Source organism: Macrosteles quadrilineatus, unplaced genomic scaffold, assembly GCF_028750875.1.
Source record: "Macrosteles quadrilineatus isolate MER2022 unplaced genomic scaffold, UCM_ALF_1.0 Scaffold_9__3_contigs__length_116548681, whole genome shotgun sequence".
Taxonomy (NCBI): Eukaryota; Metazoa; Arthropoda; class Insecta; order Hemiptera; family Cicadellidae; genus Macrosteles; species Macrosteles quadrilineatus.
Window position 1 is genome coordinate 32,126,323 of NW_026542602.1, and position 25,675 is coordinate 32,151,997.

The 25,675-nt window shown below is 35.0% G+C and overlaps 1 protein-coding gene across 1 annotated transcript; it reads right to left on the reverse strand.

The window, feature by feature from the left end:
* Positions 1–763: 763 nt before the first annotated feature.
* Positions 764–21,276, reverse strand: LOC129002113 (glycerophosphodiester phosphodiesterase 1). Its single transcript, XM_054429687.1, has 6 exons — positions 20,598–21,276; positions 19,343–19,518; positions 10,987–11,092; positions 10,242–10,334; positions 5,944–6,170; positions 764–5,330 (listed from the first exon to the last, which is right to left on the reverse strand). Exons 1-6 carry the CDS (start codon positions 20,973–20,975, stop codon positions 5,186–5,188), a joined length of 1,125 nt encoding a protein of 374 aa, XP_054285662.1. The 5' UTR covers positions 20,976–21,276; the 3' UTR covers positions 764–5,185.
* Between the last annotated feature and the right edge of the window lie 4,399 nt (positions 21,277–25,675).

Here is a 25,675-nt window from a genome sequence, read left to right on the forward strand (position 1 = left end):
TGGCGTTGTTATTTATTACTTCACACCCGCAAATTGCATGGATTTTTTATGCCACCTTCATTGGAAAAGTTAAATGGTTTGAACAACCTATATTACAAAAAGTGCTATTAATTAAGGAACCATTCAACGCAAAAATCATATCTCTAACCCATGAATTAGCTTAGCTGCCACTAAACAAAATGTTAGGGGTTATTATTGACCACCCGTTATAAACCAAGTAATAGAATATTTAAAGTGTTGAAGTGGAGTTACTGACAAGGAGTTATAATTATGATTAACTTGCTTATCAGGTTATATAATACTTATCATGATGTGACACAGTAGGCCTACAGGACGTGATTGAGCCATGCGAATACTTATGAAGTTAAGCGGGGCAAAGCCCGCGGGTACAGCTAGTTTTATATAAATCCAAATTTATTTTTAAAATTGACATCTTACTACACATTGTAGTCTGCTATAGAACAAAGAATAATATAACTTAACGAGTTTGTCCGAACCTAATTATGATTATTATTATTATTACAACCTTTTTTTTGTTTCTATAGTTAGTTGAGGTCCTTTTAAATATAAATCACCATCTAGCCACCACTGGCTCTGCACGCTCACACACACACACTCACTCAAGAAACCACTAATACTTAGTAATTATTCATTGTTTACAAGCAATTCTACATAAATTCTCTGGTAACTCTTGTGAGTGAGAAGTTGTGTTTTTTTTTCATAAAAACATAGTCAATGTAAGATTCAAAAGAAAGATGCATAATCTCATTTCTTAAAATCAATTTATTTGTAAATGGCACAGATAAATACATCAAAATATGTACACTATATTTCACAAGGTGGGATTTGTGAGAACGTAATTGGCCCAATTATACTATCTAATCACTGAGTCATCACTAGCTTGTCTACATGACCTATATCGCAATATTCTTGACTTATCTAACAGGTTATGCGGAAATTTTTCATCACAGTGTAGAAAACTTTTTTTACTAATCGTGATAGAGAATGTCCTGTAGTGATCTGTAAGACAAGATAATGCAAATCCTCCATCACCAAAAATGAACTTAAAATGATGCTTTATTGTCTGGATACCAAGCAAACAGTGGGTATGTAGTGATGATACCAACGTATCTCATGGAAAAACTTTGATTTTCCATTAGACTGTAACATAGTTTTTAGTGAAAGGTTGGGGTGGAGAGAGTTTACAGGAGTTAATCATTGACGTGTTTCTAACTCAAGTTGAATGGGATTGATTACAAGTTGTAGTTTCAACTAAAATACATGTTTCTAGTCCCTGAGCTGTTGGACATAATGTAAGACTAAATTACTTTACGCTCCCACCATACCATAAAATATACGGTAAGTGTGACAAAGCCAACAAACGTCTATATATTTTATCTGTGAGCTAATTCTATTACATGAGTTCATAAAAACTCCACATCTTACCTTACTGTTTTTTGTAGATCTACATTGACAACAAATTGTAAGCATAGCATATAGAAGTAATAACTTTATATAATTCATTACAAACAAGTGATTGTGATTGATGACAGTAGATTATTTTTGCTCTGATAAGCTTATAAGTATCTAAGCTTAGCTTTGCACCAATTGTAATTTTTATCTTTCTCAACATAAAGCACTGAGTTTCCTTGTGGATTAAAATTTTGAAGAGAGATTCCAAACTGTAACCTGAATAAATTTCATCAACACACCAAAGTTCAACACACAACAGAATCAATAATAATAATATGAACAATCATCAAGATATTGTATTGTATGAAGGGGCATACCCTTGGTCCCGGCATGTCAACTTGTCCCACTTGCTACTAACTTGGCAAGCATATACCTACAACTACATCCTTCAACAAGGGGCAGGAGCTTTTGTCCAAGATATTAGTGTCTGGTTCATCATCATCTGGCTGCTTTTGACCAAACAGGGCTATTCTCTTAGCCCCAAGTCTGTCACAATCCAGAATTATGATTTGCAGTCTCATCATCAAAATTAATAAAATACAGTTTTTTTTATGTAGTAGGCCTACTCAAATAAAACAAAAAATCTTGGAATAAACTGGTTATCAGTTAAAATAAATGTAAACACTTGATGTAAAACTGTACCATATAATTATAATTATTACATTATTATTTGCGAACAAACTGAAAGTAAGTGACATATATTAAAAAGAATACAGTTCCACGTTTGATAAAAATATATCCATAAACAAGGAAACTACAACATTTTACAATATTCTCTACAAGAATAACATAAGAATTTTAAATTTAAATTTTTTTTCATTTCCTCCGTACCAAATAACCGTATAGAAACTCTATTAGTTTAATATACTACATTTTTTAAGCTCTTTATAATGGTTTAGAGAGAAATTGGGGAATTTTGTGTTTTGAGGGTAAAAATTAGAAAAACCAATTTTTACCCCATAAAACCCCATTCCATGGTCTGATCATGCTGGTTTGCGAACTCATTCAAGTTTATCCCGCCTTACAATTTTAAATAAAATTTTATCAAAATCGGACAAAAATTACTCAACTTGCATTCACGGACACATATATTTAAATCTATATATGTATGTATATAACATTTTGAACGGTTTGCGTTTTTGCCATCTGGGGACATCAAAATTAAAAAGTAAATCGGTCCCGGGCCTAGGTCTCACCGTGCCACCTACGGTAAAAGCTGTTTAGGGAAATTCGCTAATTAAATAATCTTATATCAAATACAGCCTTTATAGATTTGTGCAGTTTGATTATAACTTTAAACTAATAATAGATATGGAACTGTCTATACATTCTTGCAGTTCAAGCGAACTATACATTTATATAAACAAAATGCAACAAATATAAATAATAAAATAATTGTACAAAAGAACTCAATGTCAAGAATGCATCATAAATAGTATGTTTAACACCAAATATAATGTACTTTCAAAGTGAATTACTAAAACTGGCACACTGGATAATAAAACAAAATGTACTAGACCTAAATTAGTTAGCCTTTACATTGAATACAAACTTGTACTAAAATCTTTAAAAAGTTTTTTTTTACATTCTAAAGCCACACAATTTAACATCTTAGGTATACAAGTACCAAAATAAATCTCACTGCAATACTGACAGCCAGAAATATTTTTTTTCGGTACCTATCAATAAAATGACTTGTCATTTGCTTTTTATGAATGATAATAAAACTAGTCTACACAGTGTTTGAATTTTCACCATGACATGAGTAGAATTTTGCACGAATTAACTATCTAAAAAAGAATTATGTAAATTTAAATTGCTTGTTCTTAAGGCAACTAATGCGTTGGAGGAAATCAAACTGAGGTCAGTCCTGATAAAAATTTCTTGAGCTTACAAATTTTAAAATGTTAGCAAATATCCAAAGCTGCTAAAGTGGATGTTTAGTATTAAAATAAGAAACTCAACAAACACACATACAAAACTAAGAATAAAACCATTTTGAAAACAACTAACATACAACCTACTTAATATTCTAAGTGATATGCATAATAAATAAAACATAAAACTAGATCAGCTGCAAAAAAACTGCCTCCATTACACTTTGGCAACAAATCACTAAAATTAAAATATAAGAGCATGCAAACATTGGCTTTGGATACTGAAGTAGACATCCCATTTGTATTTATTGGTCGCCAGTTTTGTTTTTGCCGAAAAACATAGTTCAGTGAACCTCTCTCATAGAGTCTGGTACAGTACAACTGAAATTCATTTTTATTTAGTTTCTCAGATACTTAATGGGGATATGAAAGGCGCTGCAGTTTATTATTGAACTAATATTCTAGTTTGGTATTATAAAAAAGGGGTGGAAAGAAATCAGTATTTTAAAGAAGTCCCACGAAGTACACTGTTAATGGTTCAATTAAAGCAGCCTACAGTAGAAATCCAATCTTCCGAATAAATTGGGACCAGACGCCACTCGGATAAACAAATATTCAAATAGTTTTTTACCATAATTCAGTGTATTTTTAAGAAAATATGCCGAGTCATGTCAGTCTCGGCATATTTTAATAAAGATTTAAAACAATTACTATACCTAGTTGGTAAAAAGCATGTGACCTAAAAATGTCAACCCATTGTTATGCTTGATGTAAAAAATGTAACATCTGATACCAATTATGGCTGAATTAATGTACAACTACAGTAACTCATAGTGGCTAAATTATGTAAGCATTTACACTGATCACTTCACTGTTGTAACCATGAACATAATCACTCAATATTCTTTTGCACAAAAACAAAAGCAAATGTGCACAGTAATACTTCATAAGTCAATCACTATTCATAAATTACAATAATAAAAGTATAAAATGTTTTTGAAGAAAACCAAAAATATGTAACTGCTGACAACAAAACTTAATTGATAAATATTAACATTAATTGTTGCCAATATTAGAGGTGTATTACAGATTCTTACTGATGCAATGTTTATCAGTTTTGCTCACAAAAACAGAAATTAATTGCCTTCGGCTTAGCTGTGATTAACTATCATCCTTTGTTTCTATAAAATCTAAAAAATCATCTCTTAATACAAATATTCCTAGCAATAATAATCATCCTGAAAAGTGCATTTAATATTTTAATATTTATAACCTGACATATCTGATCTCTTTCACCTCTCAAATCCGACAATGGGTTGGATCCCTGAGTATGCTAGGAAAAAAGCAACATAAAGCTGATCCAGTTCAGTACGATAGTGAACATTACATTTAAAAGTAAATTGTGAAACCAGGATTTTAACTCTGTCGTAGCTGCCACGGTTCTATAGTACAGTAAATGTCTGCTGATCCAGCATCCGATTGTCCAACACTTTCAACAATCCGTTATCAGTGTAAAGATCTAAACTTTTTTTGAAAGCTGTTTTAAACCATATTATCGTTTGAGAGAGTCGGGAGCGATAGGCAGACATCAGGAGTAGCAATAATGGCTAGATTTAGAAGGCGTTCAGTAATCCGGCATTTACAATAATCTAGTAGGTACAGCCAAAGTCACGAACATGTCAGATTAGTGAGCGTCTACTGTATCTTGCATTGATTCAACTACCAATGTAAGTTTTATCCACATAGGTTGAGTTGTACTTTGTGATAAAATATTTCCTACATGACTAATGTGTTAAAAATGCTGGTTATTATTTTCCCAAGTTAAGATGCCTCAATCATTGCAGCGTGGTCTCACTAACCAAAGTATCAGTGATGTACGCGACCTGTAGAATATGTCTGAAAAACACCTTCTCCTGGGGTCTGTTTACTGTCCACGCAATCACACGTACCTTCTTCTTCTCCCAGGCAGCTATCAGGTCCCTGGGTAGGAAAGTGTTGGTTGATATAATTTAATAAAAGGTAGCAATACCTAAAGAACTGACTAGTTTATTTTCCAAGCACAGGTCATTTTGAATGCGAAGGTTTATTTTAGAGTTGAATAACAGGCAAACAAATCCTTCTTGTTACTTGGGAGCTCCTACCAATGGCAACTCCTCACAACCCAGGTGATGAAAAGGATTTAAGAGTCTGATGGCTTGTTTAACTTGAAAATTAATCATCATGTTAAAAAACAATCAAAACCAGGATCGGATGACAGTGGATTTAATTTGATTTCTAAAGATTAAGATAATTATGTACCTTTTTAAATTTTAGATTTTTTTGGTTAGTTTGGTACAGTACTTTAGTATTACGGTACTATTTTATGCTAAAAAAATTAAGATTAGATTACCTTTTGTTATTCATAATCTGTTTGTATTAGCTTTATAAAGCTTTATGAAGATTTTCTTGACAAATTATACAAAAAATCTTTATGAAAAGTAAAAAAGTAATTTAAATGTTCCTTATGACTTAGTGTATTTATGTTTATATAAAAATGAGTTCAATTGAATTAGGCCTTGAACTTACTAAAACGTAGCAACAGACTGTTACTTACGAAGTAATAACGTCTTTGTGCAACAAAACAGCTGACAGTCCAAGAGTGTGATAGCCGACATGAGTCAACAACCAGGTGCCGAGTACATCGGCAGCACAGGCTACAACATGCGCCAGCACGCCAGAGTGGCGCCGCACCGAGGCCACGTCTCGGCCGTAGCTGCTCAAAGAGTAGTAGTATGGCCGCCACGCCAACGAACACACAATGCCTGGGTCCTTTGAACGGACCTGTAATTTGAAAAATAGTAGATTATTTGAGCAAATAAAATTCTGGGTTCACACTATTTTTTAGTAATTGATTTCCCTGACTTTCCCTTACTGTACCAAAGGTCAAATTTTCCCTGACTCTCAACTCGAGATATACACAGCTTTTTTAGCAATTTTTGTAAAAATAAATTAAAATTTGTTTAGTTAACCTCCTCAATCGCCATAGCCTCGTCAGGCTATCGTCGTCACGCTCTCCTTTTATTATTCTAAAACATTTTATTTGAATACACAAAACTTAACAGCTTCTAATACTCTGAAAATTTTACTTGAATACAATATCTACCAACAAGAAATATTTCATGTAAATACATACCGGTAATACTTTACTTAAAACAATTTATTTGAATACATATATAATACGTTACCCAATTGGGCCAGTTCAACAGAAATATTAAACTAGCACAATTCCCATTGGTGTAAGAATTTAGTGGAATACACACGGAAGACCAATAGGAATTGCACAGTTTAGTTACGGGCAGGAAGGTTAGTTACTTTGATTACTAATAACTAAAAATTTAAGTACCGAGTAAAACGGGGTAACTTGAGACATTTTTCAACTTAAAAGAAACCCCTACCAAATAATTTTATAGGGAAATCTGCAAAAACTAGAATAAAACATTAGTTACCCTGGTTACTATGGTTTCTACATTTAATAATTGGTGTAAATATAGAAATTTTATTTATTTATTTATTTTTATTAGTGTCTCAAGTTACCCATATAAATGGGGTAACTTGAGACACAGATGTTAAAACAACAGTTGTCTCAAATTAGATAATGCAATGGTAACTTGAGACATAATAAAATATCTAGGAAAACAAAGGAATACACATTATAAAAATTATTTAAAAAAGAGGAAACAATTTTTTTCACAATGTCAGACATAACTTAGTAAATTTCGTTCAATTCTGGTACAGAAAAATACCCCCTCTTATTGAGCATTTTAGGGGGGTTAATACCACCAACAATATCTTCCCAACGATAGTTAAGTTCATCCTTTTTTTCCGGCCATTTCCAGTTATCCTTGAGAGTCCCCTTCATAGCACTGACTGTAGCACCTTCTTCGTCAAATCGTTCAATCACCCCAGGGTAAAAACTTGCCTTCGTAGCTTATAATTATAAAAGACCCAACTTGCTTGTTTATTTCCTGAAGTTTGGGCTGAAGTGTTTCAATGTTTATCTCTTCTTTCTTCTTTATATTATTTTCTTCTTCCTCGACATCAGAACAGCTGGCGTTGAGAATTTTTCTTCTAAAGTCATCGAAGTCATCATTTGAACTGTCCTCACATAAATCTGCATCACTCCAAATTTCTTCTTCACTCTCTTCAAGTAGAAGGTCTATTTACAGCTTCAGAAGGATTTTCATTCAGTTTCCTCTTCTTTCCCTTCTGTTTTGAGATGGCACCAGTATCTGTAAATTCAGGGACATCTTCTTCACAGATTCCTTTAACAGCTGGAACACTCAGTTTCTTCTTTGCTTTCCTTAGGCCAGCAGTTTCTTGTTTTCTGCTTCCTTCTAAATATTCTTGAAATGAAGCAACCCAAATCATGGAATTGTCTTGGTTGGCGGCTTGGCTTTCAGAGACTGGAGTCCTTTGTGGAAGTCTCTTTAGGACTTGTTCTCGATCTAAAGGAATCAAGCCAGATCCTTTAAAACCACTAGTGACGTTTTTAGAAATTTTGTCGTCACCCATTTCAACGAGACATTTGTTTAATAATCTAGGAAATGTGTCTTTAGGTACAACTCCTCGATGTTTTGTTTTCCAGTCTTCCAAAGTTTGACGCCACTTTATTTTCAATGGGCGGAAGAAGGCAACATCTAATGGCTGAGTTATGCCAGTACTGTTCGGAGGAAGAAGAACAAATCTTATGTTATGATCATTGCATGATTTTACAATTTCTGGAGAAATATGGCTAGAGAGATTATCTCCAATCATGAGTCTTGGTTTGTTTTTGTCAAACTTAAAAAAGTAAGGTAGAGCAACTCTGGCAAACCAGTCTTCAAAAATTTCAGATGTAAACCATCCACTCTTACTTCTATTGTATATAGCCCCTTTTGGGCCATGCTCTGTCCAGGTGTTGTACAGATTTTCCGCCTTATAGGTTATATACGGAGGTAAAAGTTTGCCATCTCCAGTCGCAGCAAACATGACGGACGTGCTTGATTTTGTTGAGTCAATGATGCGTTCAGGGTGACGACATCCTCTTCTAACAACCACCTTTTTCAGGCCAGGATCATCAGTCATATTTGTTTCATCATAATTTATGACTAATTCGGGAGTTACATCCTCCATTGACTGGTTTAGTTCATCAAAATAGTCATTAATGATATCGTGATCAACTTTGGCTCGTGTCCTTTTTATGTTTTGGCACATTTTTTGGCTCAATTTGTCACGATGCCTCTTCAAAAACGAAATGGCAAATTCACGGCCCGGCAGGTTGTCTTTGAAACGGACTTCCCTTTTTCCAGAACGATCAAGGAAAGATTTCACAATCAGCCTGACATCATACAATGTGAGTGGAAAGCCCCAATCACCTGCTTTACTTAAGCATTCAACTACAGTGGCTTGATCGTTTTCATTCAGTACAAACGGTCTGCCAACTTTACTTGAGTTTTTACCTCTTATGGCCCTATTAATAGAGCATCGTGGTACGCCATACTTTTCTTCAGCTTTTCGCAAAGATAGGCCTCCTTTTACATCCTTCATAGCCTTCTCAAGTTGATCTGGTGTAAAATCTTTATATTTGCGTGAGCCTACAGCCCTCTTCTGGTTACGCACCATAACTTGACCTGAAAATAATCAAACTAAGCTATTATATTGTAATATACACTTTTTATAGTATGACATTCAAAAGTGGGGTAACTTGAGACAGTTGTCTCAAGTTACCCCACCAAGGACAGAACAGGGTATTTTATTTTTTTATAAATTTTAGGTTGGCAATAGCTTAGTGAGAAGATTATTATTGACAACTCAGCTTTTGAGGTTAGGTAAGTAATAACAATCATTGAATTCCTAATAATATACTTGACACTACAAGGTAAGTTATACAGCCTATAATTTTTGAACATCTGTAACCCAAAATAAATTAATAAATAAAGCATCTTACCTTGAATATAACAATATGTCGTAATATGCAGTAGTTAAGGGATCAACTTCCATGACATGTTCACACTAAGAAAACTCCCAATAACTCATCAGGTATGCCAACAAAAAAAATTAAAAAAACATCTGCAAATTGTCTCAAGTTACCACACTGTCTCAAGTTACCCCGTTTTACGGTACCCAAAATCCAATTGGTTGAAACTTAGTATTCAACAATATAACTTTCAAGAACACAGACAATCTAGATGACATTTTTATAGGGTCCGAACGAACACTCGCAAGAATTGAGGTTAATCTGGTTTACCTAATGCGGCAGACTGTCTAACAGCAAATTGGTAATTTGGTGCCAAAACTGGAAACAAATATTGCTTATAAATGTAGCAACCGGGAATAAACACAAAATTGCATAAAAATATACAAGTATAACAGGTACAGTTTTTTATAGACTCCACTTTAACAAAAAGATTTTTCTCTAGAGAGAAGTTGTAGTTTTTTTGTCATCTCAGTAACTTTTTTAAAGCGTAAAGCGAAAACTAAAAGGTCAGTGGAGTCAGTTGACAGACTACAGTTTGACAGTTGGTGGCGGGATTTGACTTTAGATCCAAGCCTCTGATGTAAATTACAAAGTTAAGTTAAGGAGGAAAATAATGGGCAAGTTTGTATATTACCTAGGAATAGTAAATTGAGTACATATTTGCAACATTGTCAACATCTTTATCAATAACATTGGGTATTGGAGACAGCTGTCAAACTCAAACCTTCCTTGGTTGAATATGCTGTCAGTGACAGTGAAATATTCTAAAATGTATTTGTGTATAGTATAAAGTTTTCTTTCTTGTACCAGATTGGACCCTTTCACATTTAGGCAAGCCTGCTCTCCTCACAAAAAATCCTTAGTGTAAAACAAAATTAGACAAAAGGTAAACTTACCATATAAATGAGAAAAGGATTGAAGCCTGAAACTATTGCTCGTTTGTAAAGCTTTGGGTGTTCTTTGAATGCAGCCAGTATTACTTCCACAGTCTGTAAAAAGTAAAATCACATTATTTAAGTTATTGGAAGTGATGATATGTTTATGTAGTTCTGTACAGTCTTTTTTTGGAGGGGCTTTTAAACTCAAAATATAAACTTGGCTTGGTTTTTAGATCGTCTACATTGCAACTTAACTTTTAAAAAAATGTTGCAATCCTCTTTTAAGAATAATAAATATTAAGGATGGGTCGGTTTTTGAAATCAGTTGTTGGTTTTACCAGGTAATGTCAGTTATTGTTTTATTGGTTTGTCGTGCAATAGCTTTGCCGTAATCGGCAGATTCAATGGTGATGTCTTCATGATCCCAGGATATAATGCTGATGCTGATGTGTGTCTTTGTGTTAGCAGAGGATGTTCAAGATTTTGAGAAGATCACGGGAGACAACGATGTTTTCACTAATACAAGGGACGATGATGATGATATGTTCACGATCGTGGGGATGTTCAAAAAGTTTTAAACCTAGCTAGCTTAATTCAAATTTGTCACCAGTCCATTTGTGTTTGAATTATTCAAGTTCCACTATATCCGTTAACTAATCTATAACAAAATATTTAAAGTATTTATGCACAAAATATGAAAATGTCATCTGAATTGGATTAAAAATGCAACTCAATCAGTGATCAAGGTAAGTGAGTTTCTCACCTTTGTACTCTCATCCTTCACATCAATGATCATTCTCATGTCAAGCTCTAGACATAGCTTGATCACATCACTAAACAACGGGACTCTCTCACCAATGAATCTCTCCCTACAACAAACAAGTACAGTAGTAATGGTTATTTTATTCTAAACACTTATCAAGTATAGTTCTGACACTTGAATGTGGCAGATTGTTCGTAAATAGACTAGTCTATATATCAATCATTCAAACAAAATATATGTATTTCATAATATGCAAAAATACAGTTACATGAAATAGAGTCATGGGAACTAAAACTAAGTGAAACGGTTATTCAAAAAATACAATCAAAATTATTAAGAGAAAAAGTCCAAATAAAAAGAGTCAAGAACAAAACTCCCGATAGAAAAGAAAGCTGATTGAATTAGAAATGCTTTTGCCAAATTCAAAAATCTATTCGTATTAATTATTTCTTTTTTGATATTTTGTGGCTTAATGTCAAAATATTTGTTTCCTGTATAGGTGATTTTTTTTAAAAAAAAAAGCTCTAATTTATTATGTTTAACACGTAGAGTGTGGCCGTTCCCGATCGGGTACGGTGCTTGGCCCCTGCACGGTGCGTCCATACCCCATCAGGAACGCTCGGCAATGCCTTTTGTATATCTTCGTTTTTGCTCTAGTGTCGGCCAAAAGCTGACCTATACCACGTTAGCGTGTAGTATGTGACTTGCATTTTGTTGGTGGTGTAGGTTGGTGGTAAATTTCCCTGTAAAATCCCCCCCTGGCAATCTCAAAAATCTACTTTTTGTCCTGTCTTTTTCCCTCCATTTGGCAATACAATTCTAATGGGACCGGCTACGTTCCAAGCAGTGCTGCTATCTGTGGGTGTTTAGCGAACTATGTCGACTCTCGTTGTAAAGCAGGACATCCCCGCACGTTATTTGCTATTTGTCAGACCAAAATTAGAAAGCCAATCACAAGCGGCAATCGGGTTTGTTCAACGCTGAGGGCTGCGCCACACTGGGGATACGCCCGCCATTTGATGTGCCGCAGCAAACGTGTTAACCAATCGACGGGGTCTTGTATTATAGCTATGGATAGTATTACCAAATGTAAGTTTATTGTTAGATACTACAAATTTTATTGTTTCAAAAATAAAGAGGCTGTAAACAGTAAATATTTTCAATTTGGAAAAATAAAAAAATCTTACAATTTAGTCCTTAGCGTCTTCTCAACCAGATACTGCAGTACATCTATTTTGGAGATTACTCCATTTTTGGGTGCGTAGTATAGAAGTACACTCAACCAAAGCCTTTTATTTACAATCAACATAACATTTCTTTACTTTCACTCCATCAGCAGTTAAATAAAAATTACCTATAAAAAGACAGGACGGGTATATTCGACACTACACGAAAACATTTAGCGAACATGCACAGCATAAAAACTGGGGACCTGTTCAATCCAGGTCACTGTATGACTTATGTGAACGACTCGACTGGAATAGCTGATAGCACGGTGCACTATCTTAACCTTTTGCTTAAAACTTGTTGATTTCAGAATAATCGTGGCAATACTGTGAATGTGGACCAGCAAGACCCAGGAACACAACTGTATTAGAAAAGTCAGGTGTAACCTCAAGTGAGGAGAATGAAACTCTTATTATATTGGACAGACTGACAGGTGTTTTTAAACCAGACACAAAGTGCATGTAAAAGCACTATAACGAAACCCAACCCTATCACAATTCTTATGCCGGACCGATTCAGCACCCTGCAGTGGAGCAGGCCTAGTTTATGAAACAGCCACAGAGCATAGTACCACTCCTGACCAGTTATTGGCATTTAGAATGTCTCTTTGATGGTAAGTTTATCTCTTATGATAAACTTCTATCAGGGACATATTTCCGAATAGGCGGACTAGGCGCCCGCCTAGGGCGGCAAATTTTAGGGGCGGCAAAATTTTGAGGGTAAAAAAATAAAAAAACGAAGTTTTAATCTAAAAAAAATGTTAACAAATAATTTTGGGAACGGCAAAATAGCCATTTCAAATATCTATTATATTATTAAAGTGATACAATCAAATTTTATGTAAACGGTTAAGGTCATTTACCAAATAACTAGGTGGCGTTCGCAGAGGCATCCACAAAATTGAGCGGAGTCATCAAGGGTTTATATTGTTTTGGTCATACTGCAGTAATACCAGTCGTTTTTAATGCATGCGTTGTGGGTCTAAAATAGCAATTTTACTCTTTATCTTTAGGAAGTAAAACAAGTTTTTATCCTCTATGGAGTAAAAATAGTTTTTATCCTCTATGGAGTAAAAATCAGCTGTTGTCAACTCAGTTGTAAATTTCTATTATAAACGATTGCATGTATCGAAATATGTATCGATTCGTGCTTCGAAATTATTTTAACCTACAGTCTACAGTCTCTTCCCATAGCGTTTTAGCTTTGCAGATACATTAATCCATTCCCACACTCAACACGCTCACCTTTACTACTTCCTTCACCACCCCCTACGTCGTGGACCTATTTCCCTCTCTTCCCATACCATTTTAGGATTGCAGATATATTAATGTAATTGCCAAAGACAGTTCCCACACTCTGCACTGCAAGCCTTACCACTTCCGTCACCATTTCCTACGTCATAGACTTGTTTCCTTCCCTTCTCAAAGCATTTTTGGATTAAAGATACATCAATCTAACTGCCACAGACGGTTTTCACACTATGCTCATACTTTACTACTTTCTAAGCCTTTTTCTACATCATGGACCTGTTTCCCTCCCTTCCCATAGCATTTTATGATTGCAGATACCTCAATCTAATAGTCATGAACAGTTCCCACACTCCGGACAGCTCGCCTTGACTACTTCCTTCATCACTTCCTACGTCGCGGACCCGTTTTCCTCCCTTCCCATAGCATTTTATGATTGCAGATACCTCAATCTAATCGTCATAAACATTTCCAACACTCCGGACTGCTCGCCTTTACTACTTCCTTCGCCACTTCCTACGCAACGGAACTGTTTCCCTCCCTTTCCATAGAATTTTATGATTGCAGATACCTTAATCTAATTGTCATAAACAGTTCACACACTCCGGACTGCTCGACTTTACAACTTCCTTCATCACTTCCTACGTCGCGGACCCGTTATCCTCCCTTCCCATAGCATCATAGGATTGCAAATACCTTAATATAATGGTCATAAGCAGTTCCAACACTCCGGACTGCTCACCTTTACTACTTCCTTCGCCACTTCCTACGCCACGGAACTGTTTCCCTCCCTTCCCATAGCATTTTATGATTGCAGATACCTCAATCTAATTGTCATAAACAGTTCCAACACTCCGGACTGCTCGCCTTTACTAATTCCTTCGCCACTTCCTACGCCACGGAACTGTTTCCCTCCCTTTCCATAGAATTTTATGATTGCAGATACCTTAATCTAATTGTCATAAGCAATTTCCACACTCCGGACAGCTTGCCTTGACTACTTCCTTCATCACTTCCTACGTCGCGGACCCGTATTCCTCCCTTCCCATAGCATTTTATGATTGCAGATATCTTCATCTAATCGTCATAAACAGTTCCCATACTCCGGACTGCTCGCCTTTACTACTTCCTTCACCACTTCCTACGTGACGGACATGTTTCCCTCCCTTCCCATAGCATCGTTGGATTGCAAATACCTTAATCTAATCGTCACAAAAAGTTCCAACACTCCGGACTGCTCGCCTTTACTACTTCCTTCGCCACTTCCTACGCCACAGACCTGTTTCCCTCCCTTCCCATAGCATTTTATGATTGCAGATACCTTAATGTAATCGTCATAAACAATTCCCACACCCCGGACAGCTTGCCTTGACTACCTCCTTCACCACTTCCTACATCGCGGACCTGTTTCCCTCTCTTTCCATAGCATCATAGGATTGCAAATACCTTAATATAATGGCCATAAGCAGTTCCCACACTCCGGACAGCTTGCCTTGACTATTTCCTTCATCACTTCCTACGTCGCGGACCCGTTTTGCTCCCTTCCCATAGCATTTTATGATTGCAGATACCTTAATCTAATCGTCATAAACAGTTCCAACACTCCGGACTACTCGCCTTACTACTTCCTTCGCCACTTCCTACGCCACGGAACTGTTTCTCTCCCTTCCATAGCATATTACGATTGCAGATACCTTAATATAATGGTCATAAGCAGTTCCCACACTCCGGACAGCTTGCCTTGACTACTTCCTTCATCACTTCCTACGTCGCGGGCCCGTTTTCCTCCCTTCCCTTATAATTTTTGGAATGCAGATACCTAAATCTAATCGTCATAAACAGGTTGCACTCTCCAGACTGCTCACCTTTAGTACTTCCTTCACCACTTTCTACGTCGCGGATCCGTTTTCCTCCCTTCCCATAGAATTTTAGGAATGCAGATACCTAAATCTAATTGTTATAAACAGTTTCCACACTCTAGACTGTTCACTTTTAGTACTTCCTTTAACACTTACTACGTCGCGGACCTCAAGCTAGTGTCGTCATTTGATTATTTTATGATCCATACCACCGTTTATGTTCTAATATCTATGGAATAATGCTATCAGCTATTTATTTATCTACTGCATTCAACAGTCATCAGCTGATCATATGTCTTTGTTTATGTGTCAAATACTGCTTCCATAAGGATTACATTGAAACTTTGAGACCCAGTGGGGCGGATTCCTGAGAGTTATTTTTAACGCCATATAGATGTTGGCACTCACCGATATGGTCTTTATCACCATCCAAAATTTGAAAACGATTGATTCAGCCGTCTAGGAGGAGTTTGCATATTACGAAATGCATAAAAGTCAACGTATAAGAGCTTCGCTCGCTCCGCTCAAAAATATAAGCATATGGCACATCAAAATGAAGCTTAGAGTGTGTAGATTTGCCGAAAAGTATTGATATAGACGAATTTCCTAAGGGCTCTGCTCCACAGGCTAATTTCCAAAGGGCTACCCCTGGCATATTTCCAAAGTTCAAATGATATAATTCAATTTAGTTCATGAAACAGCTGGTCAGTGCAATGGATTGGTGTTTGTTTATTTACTAGAAAAATGAAGATTGAGGAGGGTTATGTTTGGTTTTAAAGAAAGGTTGTATAAGTTTTGTTTAAGTATTGCTCAAAGTTTTTATTTTGTAATTTATATAGTAAGCTACATGGAAAGAGGCTTGACTAAAATTGAAGAATTATGGTAAAAAATGTCATTCATGAAGCAGTAATATGAAGAAATTGATGCTAAGGTATGTGTCCGTATGGAGGTAGGTATATTCTTTTGGATCTATTAACATCAAAAGTAGGGGGTTTGAAAGTAGGATTACACTTTTAAATCAGTTTATATTTTCAAACTAAATCATAGAAATGCTGTATTTTAAAACACACATCAGCACCACTTGAATAGCTCTCTAGGTCACATTTTCTTCCCGTTGCAAAGCACGGGTATAGCAGCTTGTATTAAGTATACAACTATTTCAGAACGCATCCAAGTCAAACAAACGTCAATAGTTTATTACACAGCTGTGTAGAGTTGTCCGTGCTGCCCTATTGGTCTGCCGGACACGCTCGCCGCGGGAGCGGGTCGCCGTGCCGGCCGCTATTTAGTGACAAACGTAGAAAACACTCCCTTCTGTTAACTTCATACACCACTACGCAGTGGCAGCACTAGCTGAAAGATTCTTTTGCTAGGTTAAAATCAAGAAGGAAAGTGTGAACTAAATACTTACCACTGTACCAAACTTAACTAATTTAAAATTTTATATTATTATTTCAGTAAAAGTACGTAATTTTTCTTTGCGATTCATGTGTTTTTTGTAAAAAAAAATAGTTTAAGAAAACATATTTCCTTCATTTCAAATCAAAGCCAATAGCACGTCTCTCAAGTGGATCTGACTAATAGTGTTCAATGAAAAGCGTTATAAGAACCATTGTATACAGACGATTTTGTGTGCCGTTTAAAGCCGCAAAATGGGATTGTAAAAATACTGATTAGATAAAAAATGGTACATTCCGTGTAGGCCTATCCAAGTCAGAATGTTTTGCAAAAAACGGCACAAAAAACGTCTGTTAAAAGGGGTCGAAATAGTATATTTCGTACCTAGGGCCGAAAATGAGGTTTCGCCGGCTCGAGATAGTTTTTAGGTTCGAGACGAAGTCAACCTAAAACGATCGAGAGCTGCAAAACCATTTCGGTCCGTGGTACGAACGCCATTTTCCACCACACTATACCTTAATAATTGCACTATTCACCACAATAATGATGCACACTGATAGTCAACACAACTAGAACTTTAAGGTTATGTGAAGACATCATTTGAGGAATCAGCCAAAATTCAAATAAATAGTTGCTAGGCAGCGGTGACAATAAAACAATTCTATTGCAATGCTATGGATACTGATTGTGTATTTATTATGCGTTCATGTTTAAAAAAAGTAAGCGATCAGCTGATTTTGCTGCCCTAGGGATGTAAGAACCTGCTCGGTCCCCAAATGACGATGACAGCTGGCATGGCCAGCAAAACGTAACTTTCAGCCACCAATTAACGCATGTAAAACAGCTAAAAACATCATAGTGTGGTGAAAAGTTATTAAATTTGTTGATGCAGCATGCATTATTACCGATTATTTTTCCACAAAACTAGCTGACAGGGCATGTATTGGCCATTGGGGTGATATTAGTGAGGTCGGGGAGTGCGTTGAAAAGTGGGAGCGGGAGGGGCGGCGGCAAACTTTGTTGCCTAGAGGCGGCAGATACTTAAATACGTCCCTGACTTCTATGGTGTACCTTCTTTGGTAATAAAAAATGTCTACGACCTCCAAATTCTTTTACCTTCACCATTTGTAACGAGAAAGACTTTGGGTACAGTTCCGCAGAGACTGCGATATAATATCAGATGAATAACAATAAATAGGCTCCTATTGATATTTATCCAACTCAATAAAATATCGATTAAGCCTACAACATATTTTTATTTGTTTTTCCAATGTAAACATCAAATTGATTTATGATTTATTTAAGTTTATATTAATATTTAATAAATAAAACTAGGTAACAAAATATTTAGGCTAACCTAAAACTGTTGTTTTCAATTTTCAACAGGCCTAGCCTACTGTTGATAAGTTGTAGTAACCACATAGAGATAGAAAATTCATGGTTTCTTCAATTGTTATTCCTAAATATCAAAGAAAATACTAAGGATAAAATAGGCCTAAAGAAAAAGCTTTGATAATGTTTTATTGGTACTTTCCTGTTAAAGGGAACATTCATTATTATCGATGATTTTTTCGAAAGCCTATATCGATATTTTTGTTTTCCGATCCATTACAAATTCACAACAACTAACTACTGATCTTGTTTAGGCTAAAACAGTATATTATATTTTATAGGCTATGGATTAAGAAATGAAACTGTTCAACCTAAACTAACCGTTTGATAACAGAAAAGGCAAGTTAAACACGGAATTTTTAAATGTTACAGCAAGTTTGGTTAGTTATGTTAGGTTATTTTTTTAGAACAGTTTCATTTTATTATTGTTTGTTGATACTGAACAATATTTATCGTAGTTGTCAGCTGATATGTTTCAATTTGTTAATATCGATATATCGAGAAAAAAACCATCGATAATAATGAATGTTCCCTTTAACAGGAAAGTACCGTTTTATTAAATAACATCTTGATCAGCATTGTATGTGTTATTAAATTTACAGAAAGTAAATAAAAGAGACGTCTTATAACACTTAAAACACATATTTACGCAAACTGTTACTCACAAGATGGTAAACAGAAAAGATGGTAAATGGTTATCGATTTCGATTGGACACTCCAATCATTATCAGACCCAATAGGCGAATTTTATTGTTTTTATTTTTCTAAATATCATGTGGTAGGCTATTAAATTCAATATGATATTAATATCGAAACAAAAAAAACATAGATTTTTATTGTTATTTGAATCTGATAATACATCGCAGGTTCTATGTGGAACCTGTAGCCTACTTCAATTGTTGTCTTTTGCAGACACTCAAATAAATATTACAAGTTTCCTTGCCGCGACGGTCTATTGCAATGACCAGTAAGGAACATGGTTCCACCTAATGATTTGAAAGCTAGGCAGTACTGGCCAAAACATGTGTTGTTTTCACAAAGTGTTTGTTTCAATGCCTGAAGCAGCTTTAGAGACAAAATAAGTTAATTCCAAACTGGTAGGCGAGCTGCATGATGGCTACCTAGCTGATACAACCACTGGTACTGACCGCATGAGTGGCAGAGACAGCTGGACGTTGAAACAATCCCACGTTATTTACCGATAACAAAAAGTTAAATTTGCTATGAACCTACTGCAATGGATGCTTCTCTGATATGTCAAGAGCTCTTAATTGATCCCATGTCATCTGTTGAACAACTCCGGATGAGTTAGTAATCCTGTCTACAGTGTCATCATGGAACAGCACTGGTACGCCATCAGCTGTCAGAACTAAGTCAAACTCGACTGCTTTACATCCTTTGTCATGACACTGAAAAAATAACACAAGGCTCGGTTTAACTTGGTGGGTTAGCTAATAACAGATTTACAACTCTTTGAACCATTAACACGTTGACTGCTAAAAAAGTCGGCGTCGCTAGCACTTCAATGTGGCGCGCGCCGACAAAAGTCGGCACCAGACCAACAGAAATATATTGAGTCAGTGTGAGCTTAGCCTCAGACGGAGACGTTATAATCGTTGCCAGACTGCCAGCTTAGAATGCGAGCTTTACTTTGGTGTAGGTTGGTACTAAAATTTCCCGTAAAATCCTGTCTGGCAATGCTTTTGTCCCGGTTTCGGGGATTTTTTCTCTTCAACCCACATTACAAAGACACTGGATACGGATCCGTGCAGTGCTGCTACCTTTGGGTGTTTCAGTGAACTACATCCACTCTCGGGGTAACGCAGCACAGTCACCACTGCTCTTTTGTGATTCGTCAGACTGAAATGTTTTAATGCCAATTGCGTTCGCTGATTCGGTTGCGTGGCGGGGCTTTGTCCGCCACTGGGGAGCGCCTGTACGTTGTTTTCAGCAGTCAACGTGTTAATAGATGTCAACAATTACTCAGAGGTTATCTAGCTCCAATAATTTATCCAACAGCTAGTGAGACAATGAGATGACAAGGTGACAAGCTATGACGTTACATAGTTACCTAGTTAACGTTATATATAGTATGTATATGTAATACGTTATAATGTATGTATATGTAACATTATATAGTTAATAGTTCTTACCACATTCATTTGCTTGATTTTTTAAGTGACTTTATAAGTTAATAATACTTAGTATGAAAAAGTAACTAGACTTTTATTTAATTGATATAATTAAGTTAGGCTATGGGGATGGACTTCCGTAAGTTAATCTGTTGTCAAAAACAACCGAATGAAAATATCAACTACCCTATTCGATTGTTTCATTTGATATATCGTTTGGTTAGTTAGGTTAACCTTACATAACTAACGGATGTTTTTGACAACAGATACTGAAGTCTACCCGGCTATCGGAAAATCCTGGAGCTGTACTGTTTCTCATAATAAACTTAGGCCTAGGTTATAAATTAAGATCTGACCTGTCTTATTGCCGACAAACTATTCTCTGGTGCATCAAGTCCAGCCCCTCTGTGACCTATTACTGTGAAGTACTCTTTGTCATCTTCAACTTGCTCTTCTTCTCCAGACAAACTTGAGTTAGATTTTCTAAATCTCATCAGTTTTGGATCGCTTCCTAAAATTTCTTTGACTAGTGCTGGATCAGGTTGAGGCACAGCAACAGACCAGAGGGTCCCATAGGTTAGGAGTACAATTATTGTCAACAAAACACCAGAAAATACACTCAATGAAATAGTTTCGAAGAACAGTACTATGAAACAATAAATGCTAGACCAAAACATAAAACAACTTGTAAATACACCGATATCAAAGCTGAATGGTTTGTTTATGAACTTCATTTTCAGTTTATCTGTTTGAAAAAATAATAACAAATACTATTTTCGTTTAAGTTAAGACCACTTCCACGAGATTAATCAACACTTAGCTTCAACATTTAACTTACACACATAAACTTAAATGCTTTCTTGAAGTTGAAGAGGAAGGCCTCGTTTGTTGAGTTATCTTTGAATTAAGATTATAGGGATGGGTTTTTTTTAAAGATAGTCTAAGTGACAGAGATAAAAAGGGTCACTTAATCCAAATGAAGCTGTTAAACTTAAAACTTGATCTAGGATTAAGCAAGACGGGCTATAAAGTCAAGTATCAACAACTAGTCAACTATCACATCACTATCAGTATAAACATAAACATAAACAAACAGAACAGACTAGCCATTGGGATTGGAATCAGATTGTTGAGACGATCGTGATTGATTGGTGACGGAGAGAAGAGAAGGGAAGTTGGAATTTGCTATTTGCTAGGCTAACGTGAATACTCAATGGGGACAGCTCACTTACTCTACAGATCATAGACTATACGAGCTTTTTAAATAATATTGAAGGTTCACTTGCACTACAGGCTCGTATACTATACGAGCCTATCGAAAATAAAAAATAAATGAAGAGGGTTCACTTACTCTACGAATCATTGTGCCTATGAGCCTCGTGTATTATATTTAAAAATACAGTAGGAAGGTTCGCTTACTCTACAGATCATAGTGACTATGAGCCAAGCTTACGAATTATTTGATAATTTAGGAATCGGCTCGTATAGTATACGAGCCAAAATAATGAATAATATAAATTATAGGAATAGGCTCGTATACTATACGAGCCTGCAGAAAAATATTAGATGGCTCACTTACTCTACAGTTCATTGGCACTATGATCCGTAGAGTAAGTGAACCCTCTTCAAAATATTAGATGGCTCACTTACTCTACGGCTCATTTAGCTACTCGTTGCGCGGTTTGCGTTCGTGAAACTTTAGGCGCTATGCCCGGATTCGACTGCTGCGACTGCCTACATAAGTGTATTGCATCACCTCAATTATTTTTTAAAACGAAATAAATATGTATGCACAAGTAAATTTATTACATTTTTGGACTGAATACTTTAAAAATGGAGGGAGCATGACTTTTATGTTTAATTAAATTAAACGTTATAGAATAAAACATATTTTGACTAATATCAGGTTATATAATACACACTTGTATGATCCAGATACAGAGCTACAGACAAAACCTGTGGTCCGATTTAGATTAAATTTCGTATCTGGATTTATCCACGAGTCACTAATTTTTTAAGCACGGGTTGAGAAATAATGGCAAAAATTTATAAAAACAGTTCACCAGTTTAGAATATTTCTCAGTTACTGTGAGTTGCAAAAACGTGTATACAGAAGCATTTGTGTACACAGAAAATATAGAGGACTATATGTATACAGAAGATATATTAAAATACAATACGCACACAACTATCAACGTTTACATATGTAAAATTAATGAATTTGTTGTATTGAGTATTTTTAACATTATGACGAAGCCTTAACAAAACATTTTTTTTTTTAAGGAGTTCTAGGGTGTTGAACTATATTGTATTTATCTTTTGTGGAAGATTCTGTCCACGATTTATGATTGCTAACAATTTAATACAAAGATTTAAGTCTCTGTACGTGAAGACTAAAAACACGAAACAAACTTTAAAGTGATAGAAAAGATTTGATCAGGATCTGGCGTTTGATACCTTTTGGGAATAAATATAGCCTCTACTTCAAAGGTATACATGGTGAGGTAGCCTCTGGAAGTCCATCTTCAGGTTAACAAAAACGTCAATAGGTCATCTAACCAATTTGGTTAGATGACCTATTGACGTTTTCTGAAGATGGACTTATTTTCAAGTCCGAAACTATAGTAGTGTGATACTGAAGAAGGATCACTTGACGAAGCCAGGTAACTTAAACCATTTAGCTTAAAGTTATACAAGTTGGTTTCACACCAACATTTCATGCACATATGAAATCTATATAATTAATACGCGAACACGAAGTTTGTCGGTTGAATCCTCCACCATTTCTTAACCGATTTTATCCACTGACGTCTCATTGGAAAGAGCGTGTTGCGTAGATTTGCAAACTGGCCTAAATTTTTTGAAAAAGTCCCTTGGCCTCTGCCACAGTGGCTTTTTAAGTTCCCATGTTATCCTTTCGAAGAACATAATATTGTTTACATCAGCTGTTTAATTTAATTGTGTTCTTTGTTTTTCAATTCAACGAAACGCATTGGTTACATTAACTGATTTTGTGGAAATTAAATATCTATCTATATATTAATTACGAAAGCCGATTCTTTGCGTCAAAATTGTGGGCGACTGGGTAGTCGTAGAACGACGGGAGAGGGTTCAAATTAAAGGTCTCGATCCCGGAAAAATAGTGAAATTCCCCAAATTTTAACACAAAATTAGATAAAACCTTTGACTTAGTCAATAATATAACGTAAAATGTTCTCCATAAGAATAGCATTAGAAGCCATTTGTCTGTTGATTTTTGTTTACCTCAATACAGCTGATCGTGATTCATCTAAGCCAGTAAGCAATATTACATTTGAATTTAACTCATTTGCCAGTAAATTCTGCAATGTACTGTATACTATATAAAACCAGGGATGACGTTACCTACAATTGAGACTTTTGTCGTTATGTCTTAGAATGTTGAAATTAATTTTACTGTGCAATTTGCAAATTTGTGTATTTGTATGTAAATTAGCCAAGCGCATGAAATTTAGTAGAATCGTGGGAGATGGTTAAAATCAAAGTAAATGGAAGTAGAATGGCTGAAACATTTAAGATTTGGTTTCTTTAAACATATGTTCACGAAGTTTACAAAATTATTTTACTTTGATTACATTTCTTCACATTAGTAGGTTATTGTTGTGCTGAAGGAATGTTTAACATGAAATAGCCCCATTGACTAAATAATCAACGATGCAAGATTAGTTAGAAAACTTCTGTTTTGTTTTTATTTCAAAACATATGTTGAAAATTTATTCAAAACTTTTGTTTTAAATTTCATAACATTTAATTTGACACGTAATTGTAGTGTTTAATCTATGATTTTATCGAGTGGAATAACCTTAAGGGGATCCAGGCTTCAGAAAATACATTTTTTAAATTTTTTATGTTTATCATTTTTTTAAGATATTTATTATATCAAATGGGCCTAAAAACTGTTATTTTATTTGTTGTAGCCACTCTATGTACCACAGTACCATTTTATGTATTTTTATGTATCATAACGTAACACATTTTTATTTTTGATATAACTCATAAAATAGTTGATCAATTTTGTTCAACTAGGTGTCTTTTTGTAGCTATGTACACTTACTGAAATCCTGGGTATTACTTTGTTTGTAGGATAATTAGTTTTTATTTTATAAAGGTTGAAAAACAAACAAAAAATTCTTATACTATATTTCAAATAAAATTTTTTTTATTATTTTAACTATTTGACTTATATTAATAATTATACCCAAAAGTTTGTAAATACTATAAAGAACATCTGGTAAAAATTTCAACATGATAGGACAAAAATTGGCTGAGATATATCAAATTTTCTGTTACAAAACACTAAAAACCACAACTTTCGGGGAATCGCGATCGAAGTCCTAGAAAATACTAAGACGCGCGCATGTAGTATCTGGGGAAAATATATTTTTTGTTATGAAAAACGTGTAGGATACCTATAAAACTTATATTTTCTTGTACATAAATAACCAAATAACAATAAAATACTATAAAAAAAAGAAGTGAATTTTGGCAATTTTTTCACTTTCTGAAGCCTGGATCCCCTTAACAGTTACTCTAGAGAATAACCTGGGAATAAAATTTGAAATAGGTTTGTACAGGCAATACATATATTCCTTTCATTAATTACTATAACAAATTCCAATGGGCGGAAAAATAAAATTGTTTGGAGTAGATTTTAACCAGGTATCTACTGTCTGTTGTTCCAAGGAAAAAAGGTTAAAATAATATAGCCCAACATGCATTGTATATATATACAATCTATATAGATAGTAAAGATAGAATATATAACAGTAAACCCTGGAGGTAGTTTCCGATTCTTTATGTTTCACTAACCAAAAATATGTACCTATATCAATGCTGATGAATTTGTTTTCTTGATTGGTTTCATTAACATGATAATGGAACCCTAACCAATGGCAAGTAATCAGTCGATGATTCGCTTTTTTAACTGTAGGCTAAATAAATAATATAAACGGTAAAATGTTTTCAAACAAAATTTACATCCATTGAATGAAAAATAATATACTATTAACATGACTATAGCTGATATGGCTTAGCTGTCGGCTATCTGTACATTGCATCATAACATCAGACAGCGCTGTGTTATTAACTTAAAAATTATAACGGATTAACAAATAAATACTTTACTATGGTCTTAACAAACTATGAACCCATTGAACGTTTAAATTGGCCTATTTTAAAGAGTGTATAAAATCAACCACAGCTTTAGGAGGAATACCACCACATAAGCTGACACAGAGAGTAGTTTATATTTTATGTTGATCAGAAACGAAACTATAATCAACTATAACTTATAGGGCAGCCTTTACACTAATTCAGTTGTGCCTTTACAAAAGGAGTAGAGCTATAATATTAGAAATAATAACTGGGCCAGGGTACTAATATGAGTACATGTAGT

What these genes read in the sequence shown, in the direction of transcription:
- LOC129002113 (XM_054429687.1), bottom strand. Translation starts at nt 20,975, where the DNA reads ATGAAGTTCATAAACAAACCATTCAGCTTTGATATCGGTGTATTTACA. An exon ending in TCAGAGAAGCATCCATTGCA is followed by an intron (nt 11,093 to 19,342) that starts GTAGGTTCATAG and finishes TGTTTGTTGTAG; the next exon opens with GGAGAGATTCATTGGTGAGA. An exon ending in TGAAGGATGAGAGTACAAAG is followed by an intron (nt 10,335 to 10,986) that starts GTGAGAAACTCA and finishes TACTTTTTACAG; the next exon opens with ACTGTGGAAGTAATACTGGC.